General features: G+C 74.7%; 3 protein-coding genes across 8 annotated transcripts; all 3 read left to right on the top strand.

The window, feature by feature from the left end:
- The first annotated feature begins 77 nt into the window (after positions 1 to 77).
- PYGO2 (pygopus family PHD finger 2) lies at positions 78 to 2087 on the top strand. Of its 2 annotated transcripts, XM_075524781.1 has the most exons (3): positions 78 to 363; positions 468 to 517; positions 606 to 2087. In XM_075524781.1, the coding sequence occupies exons 1-3, from the start codon at positions 240 to 242 to the stop codon at positions 1683 to 1685; spliced, it is 1254 nt and encodes a 417-aa protein (XP_075380896.1). In that variant the 5' UTR covers positions 78 to 239; the 3' UTR covers positions 1686 to 2087. The 2 variants fall into 2 exon arrangements, with proteins under 2 accessions (XP_075380896.1, XP_075380897.1); XM_075524782.1 differs by lacking the exon at positions 468 to 517 and having other exon boundaries at positions 225 to 363.
- Positions 2088 to 2307: 220 nt separating this feature from the next.
- Positions 2308 to 5743, top strand: PBXIP1 (PBX homeobox interacting protein 1). Of its 4 annotated transcripts, none has more exons than XM_075525053.1 (10): positions 2308 to 2385; positions 2878 to 2956; positions 3071 to 3313; positions 3384 to 3465; positions 3621 to 3836; positions 3925 to 3948; positions 4045 to 4118; positions 4211 to 4336; positions 4437 to 5446; positions 5526 to 5743. In XM_075525053.1, exons 2-10 carry the CDS (start codon positions 2897 to 2899, stop codon positions 5581 to 5583), a joined length of 1893 nt encoding a protein of 630 aa, XP_075381168.1. In that variant the 5' UTR covers positions 2308 to 2385; positions 2878 to 2896; the 3' UTR covers positions 5584 to 5743. The 4 variants fall into 4 exon arrangements, with proteins under 4 accessions (XP_075381168.1, XP_075381166.1, XP_075381167.1 ...); XM_075525051.1 differs by having other exon boundaries at positions 3588 to 3836; XM_075525052.1 differs by having other exon boundaries at positions 3384 to 3528; positions 4437 to 5413.
- A 682-nt stretch (positions 5744 to 6425) lies between these two features.
- On the top strand, positions 6426 to 7990 carry PMVK (phosphomevalonate kinase). Of its 2 annotated transcripts, XM_075524801.1 has the most exons (5): positions 6426 to 6539; positions 6716 to 6779; positions 7135 to 7287; positions 7356 to 7485; positions 7728 to 7990. In XM_075524801.1, exons 1-5 carry the CDS (start codon positions 6457 to 6459, stop codon positions 7862 to 7864), a joined length of 567 nt encoding a protein of 188 aa, XP_075380916.1. In that variant the 5' UTR covers positions 6426 to 6456; the 3' UTR covers positions 7865 to 7990. The 2 variants fall into 2 exon arrangements, with proteins under 2 accessions (XP_075380916.1, XP_075380917.1); XM_075524802.1 differs by lacking the exon at positions 6716 to 6779 and having other exon boundaries at positions 6444 to 6539.
- The last annotated feature ends 446 nt before the right edge of the window (positions 7991 to 8436 follow it).

Raw genomic sequence — 8436 nt, 5'->3', positions numbered from 1 at the left:
CCCCTCCCCCAGGACCTTACACATGGTTTGTCCCGCTACCCCCCCCCGGCGCGCTACATTTGGTCCGCCCCTCCCCTCCCCCCCCCCCCCCCCCCGCCAGGCGCGGGGTGGTCGCCTCCCGCGCGCCCTCGCCCCGCCCCACGCGCGGTGATTGGCCCCGCGCGGGTTCCGGTTCCGGTCGGGGGCGCCGTGCGGAGGAGCGGCGGCGGGGCCATGGCGCCGGGCCGGCTGTGAGGGCCATGGCGGCCCCGCACGCAGAGAAGCTGGAGGGAGGCGTCCCGGCCCCGCCGCCCCCGCCGGGGCCCCCGCACCCCGCGGGCAGCGCCGCCGCCGGCGGGCCCGGCCGGAAGCAGGGGAAGGCAGGTGAGCGCGGGCGACCGGGCCGGGCCGGGCCGGCGGGAGGGGGGGGATGTGTGTGTGGGGGGGGGCACCGGCCCCGCCTGACGCGGCCCCGCTTGTCCCCGCAGGGCTGCAGATGAAGAGCCCCGAGAAGAAGCGGCGCAAGTCCAACACGCAGGTAGGGCCGGGCTCCGGGCGGCACCGGCACCGGGGCCGGGGCCGGGGCCGGGGCGGGCGCAGCCCTGACCGCCGCCTTCTCCCCGCAGGGCCCCGCCTACTCCCACCTCTCGGAGTTCGCCCCGCCGCCCACCCCCATGGTGGACCACCTGGTGGCCTCCAACCCCTTCGAGGATGACTTCGGGGCCCCCAAGGTGGGGGCGGCCCCCGCCCCCTTCCTGGGCAGCCCGGTGCCCTTCGGCGGCTTCCGCGTCCAGGGGGGGATGTCGCCGCAGGTGCCCCCCGGTTACGGCGGGGGTCCCCAGCCCCTGCGGAGGCAGCCCCCCCCCTTCGCCCCCGGGCAGATGGGCCCGGCCTTCAGCATGCCCCCCCAGAACCCCGGCTACGTCCAGCCCGGGGGCATGAGCTTCCCCGGGCAGCCCTTCAGCCAGCCCCTCGGACAGAACTTCAGCCCCCCCACGGGGCAGCTCATGCAGGGGCCCGTCGGGGGCTTCGGGCCCATGATCTCCCCCACCATGGGGCAGCCCCCTCGGGGGGACGTGGGCCCCGGGCCAGCCCTCAACCCCCCCGGGGGGCCGGCGGTGGCTCAGCGCTTCAGCCAGCCCGGCAACCTCTTTGGACAGTCGCCCATGCAGCGCCCCGGGCAGAGCATGCCCCCCCTGCCGCCCACCGCCAGCCCCTTCCCCGGGGCCGACCCCGGCTTCCCCGCCGGCGGCGAGGAGGGGGGCAAGACCCTCAACCCCCCGCCCAGCACCTTCGCCCAGGAGCAGCACTCGGGCTCCCCCGCCGCCGTCAACGGGGCGCAGCCCGGCTTCGCCCCCAACAGCGCCGGCCGCGGGGCCGGCACCCCCGACGCCAACAGCCTCCCGCCGCCCCCCCCCGGCAAAGCGGCCGGCGGTTCGGGTCACCAGCCGCCGCCGGGGCTGGTGTACCCCTGCGGGGCCTGCCGCAACGAGGTGAACGACGACCAGGACGCCATTTTGTGCGAGGCCTCCTGCCAGAAGTGGTTCCACCGGGAGTGCACGGGGATGACGGAGAACGCCTACGGGCTGCTCACCACCGAGGCCTCCGCCGTCTGGGCCTGCGACTTCTGCCTGAAGACGAAGGAGATCCAGTCCGTCTACGTCCGGGAGGGCATGGGACAGCTGGTGGCCGCCAACGACGGCTGAGCCGCCCTCCCGCCGCCGTGTACAGCGTCCCCCGCCGATTTAGGACCAAACCCCCGTTTTTGTAGCCGTCGCCCCCCCCTGCCAGCCAGAGAGACGGGGCCGGGCTCTGGCTGCGGCCCCTCACCGGGCACCGGCTGCCGCTGGGACCCGCCGCGGGCTCCGGGCCGGTGCTGGCCACGCCGTCGCCGGCCCTTTGCTGCGGGGGAGGCTCCGGTCCCGGTGCACCGGCCCTCGGGGGGGCTGAGGCTCCCCGGTGCCGCCCCGGCCCCTCCCAGCTCTGCCTGGTGGGGCCCGTGCCCTTGTGTGGGGGGGTGATCCGGTCCCCACCGCCATCCGTGACTCCCCCCGGGGCTGTGCAGTGGTCCCGGTGCCCCCCTCCGCATGCTCGGGACGGTCCCGGTGTCCCCCTGCCCCCCCGTTTTAACCGAGCGTTAATGGAAACTTTTGTACCGTCGCTATAAAACTCTGAAACCCGCGTGTCCGTGTCTGGCTCCGCTCCCACCGGGGATGGGGGGGGCGGGGAGGGGGTGTCCGGTACCGGCGGGGCCCCACATGCCCCGCCCCGGCCCATCCCATTGGTCCGTGGCGGCCGCCGCCCGCTCCTATTGGCTGTTCGCGTCACGTGCGCGCCCCTTCCCGAGGGCGGCGACCGGCACCGGGGGAAAGTTACGGGCGGGACCGCGACCGGCACCGGGCACAGGTACCGGCCGTGCGGGGCCCGGGGGTGCCGGCCCCGGGCCGGGGGCGCGCAGCGGGGCGGCGGGCACGGTTTGAACGGGCATCGCCCGGTGCCGCGGCCGGAGGGATTAGGGGTGGCGTCACCGGCGGGGCCGTTACCCCCCGGGCCGGTTCCGGGTCCTCCCGGGGGAGGGTGAGGGGGTGCCCGAGGTCCCCCTCCCGGTACCGCTGCCTTCCTGCGGGGCCGCGGCAGCCCGAGCGGGGCCCCGGTGTCCCCGGGCCGGGCCCCGCGTCCACCTGCCGGGCGGCATCACCCGGCTAAAAATACCCGGCGGCGGCGGCAGCTGGTGTCGGGGGGGGGGCACGGGGGGGCCGGTCTTCCCGGGGCGACCGGTGCTTCGGCCGGGGCAGCTCCCTGCAGCAGCCGGGGGTCCGCAGCCGCGGGCAGGGTTTGGGGACCCGCCGTAGCGGGGACCCCGGTGGTCCGTCCGTCTGTCCGTCTGTCTCCTTGCAGGTGGCTCTGGGCCGTCCCCATGGCAGAGAAATCGGACTCCCGGGACTCGGACAGCAGCTGGGTGCTGGCGGGCAGCGAGGTGAGGGCTGGGGACACCCCGGGGCAGCACCCCACAACCCGCCCAGGGCTGCGGGCACAGGGAGGCAGCCGGGGGTCGGGGCCGAAGGTGCCACCCGCCCCCCCCTTCGCCCAGGGTCTGCCCGTCGACACGGTGGGCCCGGAGCAGGATTTGGCCTCCCACGGGGCTGAGGATGAGGAGCCGGAGGAGGAGGAAGGCACCCGGGACACCGTTACAGGCAGGTGGCAGCCGCGGGGACGGGGCAGAGCCGGTGTCCCCCCGTGCCACCGGCTCACCGCCGCTCTCTGCCTCTCCCCAGCCGTGGCCGCAGCCGCCTTCCCCGGCCAGAGCCAGCGCCCCGAGGACAGCGGGCTGGGGGTAAGCCTGGGGGGCTGGGGTCCTGCTCACCCCGTGGGGACGCCTGACACCCCAGCACCTGTGTCCACAGGACCCGGAGGAGTGTTGGGACCCCGGGGCCGGGACAGTGACCACCCCGGACGGCTCCACGGAGCCTGGCGTGCCGGATGGCGGTGAGCAGGAGGAGCCCGAGGCCGAGGCCGAGGCGGGACCCTGCCCTGACACCCCAAAAGCAGGTCAGGCCCTCGCAGGGGACCGGCCCGGGGGGGTCCGTGCTGGCAGTGCTGGGGTGCAGACCCTCCCTGGACGTCCCCCCATCCCTCCCCAGGGCCACTGACAGAGGAGGGGAGCTGCACCAGCAGCGACGATGACGTGGAGGGGCTGCGGCGACGGCAGGGCCACGAGCCCCGTCCCCGGCTGTCCCCTCCTGTGGCTGCCCCGCAGCGGGGGACACCGGACGCCGGTGCTGAGGACGGGCTCAGCATGAGCAAGTACCTGCTGGGCGCCTTGGCGCTGGTGGCCGTGGGGCTGCTGATCGTCTCTGGTGAGTGGGGGTCCCAGGGGCAGGGCGGGGGTCCCAGCAGCAGGGCAGGGGTCCCAGTGTCCCCTTCATTGTCCCTTCCTCTCCCCAGGTGGCATCTACGACCCTGCGGATGGTGAGTACGAGGACCGTCCTGCCCAGGCAGGGTGCAGCCCTGCGGCAGCCCGGACGTATGGCCGCGGTCGGACATCCCCGTCCCGTTCCTCCCCAGGCCCCATGGAGGGCGTGCTGAGCCGGGACGTGGCGGCCGAGGAGCAGGAGTCACCGCTGCCTGCCGACGGCGATGTAAGGAGGGGGGTCTGCAGCGGAGCTCAGCCCCCCTGAGCTGGCCAAGGGGAGGTGGCACCCCCAGGGCTCCCATCCTTCCTCTTCCCCAGGACGGGCAGCAGAACCCCCCCGCGTCGGACGCCAGGGACCCCCAGAGCGTGCAGTCTGTGAGCCTTCTCCTGGACAAGCTGGCCAAGGAGAACCAGGAGATCCGGCTCATGCAGGCAGAGCTGCAGGTGGGTGAGCGTGGCCGTGCCCGGGGAAGCCGGGTGCCGCGTCCCGGTGCCGCTCTCCCACCTCGCTCACGGCCCCCCCCGCGCCCTCCCCCTGCCTCAGGCCCACAAGGAAGAGCTGCACGCCCTGCTGCAGAAGAGCGAGGGCGAGGCGGCAGCAGCCGGGGCGCAGCAGCAGAGCTTGGCCGCGGAGAACGCGCGGCTGCGCGCGGCGCTGGAGCGGGAGGCCGCCGCGCTCCGTGATGCCCGGGCCGAGGTGCAGCGCCTGCGGGCTGCGGTGACACCGGGCAGCCCCGGGGCCGGGGAGCCGGCGGCAGAGCAGCCCCCCGGCACAAGCGCCACAACCCGTGGTGAGGACGCGGCGCGGCAGGAGGGTGCCCGGCGGCATGGCTGGCTGGGTTCGGTGCGGCAGGAGCTGGCGGATGCCCTGGAGCGGGCGCGGGGCCCCGGGGGTCTTGAGGGGCTCATGGAGGAGCTGAGCGCCCTGGAGCAGCGCCTGGGCCGGGAGCTGGAGGCGGAGGGGGCCGAGCCCTTCCCCGGGCCCTGGAAGAAGCCGTTCAAGGTGGAGAAGAAGGAGAGCAAGCGGCACAAGCGGCACGGTGCCGGGGGGGGTCCCCACGAGCGGGAGAGGAGGGAGCAGGGCAAACCCCACGGGCACGGGAAGGATCCCCGGCCCCCCCGGGAGCACAAACCGGGCAAAGCGTGGGGGAAGCCATCATACGGCCCCCCCCAGCGCGGCCCCCACGAGCTGCCCTCGCTCAGCCGGTACCGGGCACCCCAGGGGTGCTCAGGGGTGGCCGACTGCGCCCGCAAGGAGGGCCGAGAGGTGCTGGGGGCCGCGCTGGAGCCGGTGCAGAAGACCCAGTTCCTGCGGCTGCTGGAGGGCTTCATGGGGCGGCTGGGCTGGGGGGGGCACTTCGGGGGGCTGGCGGCACGGCTGGACGGTGTCTTCGGGGCCGACGGCACCTTCGCCCACGACCGCCTGCGCTTCGTCGACTTCGTGGATGATGTGGAGGAGCTGCTGGAGGAGGTGGCGCGGCGGGAGCGGGGTGACGAGGAGGCGGCCGATGGCTTCGAGGAGTACGTGCTGCGGCATTACGCCGGGGACGGCGGGTGAGCCGGGGCAGGCGGTGCCGGGGGGTCCCGGGGGGCTGAGCCCCGGCACCCCGTCACAGCCCCCCTTCTCTTGCAGCGCCGCGGGGAAGGAGCGGGGCCGGAGAGCCGGACGGCAGCACGGCACCAGGGGGTAGAGCCGGGGTCAGCGCCGTAGTGTGCCCACCACAAGCCTTCAGCCAGCGCCCCCGGGCAGGGGGCTCCCCGCGGGCCGTTTTTGGGGGGCTGGGGGCTGCTGTTGCACCCGACCAGATGCACTGTGTGATGCTGCACTGCCACCACGCAATAAAGTCACCGCTGGGCAGAGCTGTGCCGGTGTGGGGAAAAAGGGGGTGCTGGGGGGGAACAGGGGGTGCAGGTGGAAAGGCGGGGTGCAGAGGGAAAACGGGAAAACGGGGGGGAAGAGGGGGTGCTGGGGGGGACAAGGGGTGCTGGGAGGGAGCAGGGTGCTGGGGGGGAATGGGATGCTGGGGGAAAGGGGGGTTCAGAGGAGGAACAGGGGTGCTAGGAGGAAAGGGGGGTGCTGGGGGAAAGGGGGTGCTGGGGAGGAGCAAGGGGTGCTGGGGGAACGGGGTGCAGGCGCAAAGGGGGGGTGCTGGGTGCTGGGAGGGAGCAGGGTGCTGGGGGAAAGGGGGGTTCAGAGGAGGAACGGGGGTGCTAGGAGGAAAGGGGGGTGCTGGGGGAAAGGGGGTGCTGGGGGGGAACAGGGGGTGCTGTGGGGGAAGGTGCTGTTTTGGGGTGCCCCCCACCCCCCGCTGCGCTGCGCGGCGCTGTGTCGCCCCGCCCGGCAGGGGGCGCCGTGAGGCGGGCGCCTCTCCGGAGGGGCGGAGTCAGCGGCGCCGCGCCCCGCCCTCCTCCTCGGGCCGTACCACTCGGCTCCCCCGCGGCGGGGGGGTGGGTGGGAGGGGTGGGTGGTGTCCGCGGCGTAGGGGCGGGGCCAGCCCGGATCGGGCTCCCCCGCGCGGTGGGCGTGGCCGAGGGCGTGTCCGAGGGCGTGGCCGGGCGGGCGGATGGCGGCGCCGCGCGCGGTGCTGCTGCTGAGCGGGAAGAGGAAGTCGGGGAAGGATTTCGTGGCCGAGGAGCTCCGGAGCCGGTACCGGGGGCGGGGCCGGCGCCGGGGGGCGGGGCCCGCGCCGGGAGGGGCGGGGCGGGGCCGGTACCGGGCGGGGCGGAGCCGGTACCGGGGGGCGGGGAGGCCGGGATCTGGCCGGGTGGAGGCGGCGGCCGGTGCCGGTACCGGTGGCCGTCCCGCTGACCCCTCTCCCGCAGGCTGGGCCCCGACGTGTGCACCGTCCTGCGCCTCTCCGGGCCGCTCAAGGAGCAGTACGCCAAGGTACCCCGGCCCTGCCACGCCCTGCCACACCCTGCCGCGCCGGGACGTGCCGTGCCATGCCACATCACGCCATGCCACGCCACGCTGAGCTGTGCCATGCCGTGCCACGCCGTGCCATGCTGAGCTGTGCCACGCCGCGCCGTGCTGTGCCGCACCACGCTGTGCCATACCGTGCCGTGCCACGCTGCACCACATCATGCCATGCCGTGCTGCGCTGTGCTGAACTGTGCCATGCCCCACCGTCGTGCCGTGCCGAGCCATGCCTTGCCGCGCCGTGCCGCGCCGTGCCGTGCCGCGCCGTGCCGCGCTGTGCCCCGTGGCACGGGCCGTGCCCGCTGACCCCCTCTCCCCACAGGAGCACGGCCTGGACTTCCAGCGGCTCCTGGATGCCAGCGCCTACAAGGAGACGTACCGGCAGGACATGATCCGCTGGGGCGAGGAGAAGCGCCGCGCCGACCCCGGCTTCTTCTGCAGGACGGTGGTGGAGGGCGCGGTGCAGCCGGTGTGGGTGAGCAGCGTGGGGGACGTGGGGGGCGTGGGGGGCACGGGGCGGGCGCTGACGGAGCCCCCGCGCAGGTGGTGAGCGACACACGGCGCCTCTCGGACGTGGAGTGGTTCCGGGACGTCTACGGGGACGCCGTGCAGACCGTGCGGGTGGTGGCCACTGAGGAGACGAGGAAGAGGAGGAACTGGGTCTTCGTCGCCGGTGAGCGAGCGAGCAAGCGCTGCTTCCCCCAGCACGGTGCCAAACCCCGGGGCTGCGCTGGCACCGCGCTGCCCCACGGGCACGGCTCTGCCGCCTCTGCCACCGTCCCTTGGCTGCGGGAGCCGGAGGTTTTAGATAAAGCCCCCCAGCTCTGCGGGGGTGAGGCTGCGGCAGGCGGGACGGACGGACGGACGGATCCTGACGGGCCTCGGGGGCCTCACCCGGGCTCTGCTCCTCCTCAGGGGTGGACGACGCCGAGTCCGAGTGCGGCCTGGACCAGGGAGTGGCCTTCGACTGGGTGATCACCAACGACGGGGACGAGCTGTCCCTGGACGAGCAACTGGAGACGCTGCTGTGGTCGCTCCGCGGCCGGCTATAGCTCGGTGACCCTCTGCCAGGGTTTGGGGACCGCGTCCCCCGTCCGGCCCGGCAGCATCCCCCCTTCCGCCTCGCGCCAGCCCTCCCCGCCGTGCAAATAAAGCTCCGACACGGAGCACCGCTGCCACCCCGGGTTGCGTCTCGCTTCCCTCGGGGGGGGGACACCTTCACACAGGGCCGGGGGACGCAGAGCTGGGGGACACGGGGCCGGGGGACACGGGCGATGCCCCTCTGGCTGCGCCCTCACCCCCCCCGTGGGCTCCCCAGCTTTGGGGGGGGCAGAGGTACAGCTCTAATTCCCGCTGCCCGGGCGGGGGGGTCACCAGCTGGGTGCTTCGTTCGTGGGGAGTTTTAATAGGCTTCCGGCGGCCAATTCCCCCCGGATCATCCGCTTCCCGAGCAGCCCTAATACCTGCTCCTCTCCCGCAGCAGCTGGGCACGGCCGGGGGGGTGCTGGGGGCTTGGGGAGGGGGATTCGGGTCCTGTCCCCTGCACCCCATCTCTGTAGCGGTGAGCCCCGTGTCCGGCATCACCCTGATTCCCCCTTGGGGACATCGCGGGGGGGGGGGGGCT

Source organism: Mycteria americana, chromosome 25 (genome assembly GCF_035582795.1).
Source record: "Mycteria americana isolate JAX WOST 10 ecotype Jacksonville Zoo and Gardens chromosome 25, USCA_MyAme_1.0, whole genome shotgun sequence".
NCBI lineage: Eukaryota > Metazoa > Chordata > Aves > Ciconiiformes > Ciconiidae > Mycteria > Mycteria americana.
The sequence above is the reverse complement of the archived record's forward strand: the minus strand, read 5'-3'. Positions and strand labels throughout refer to the sequence as shown.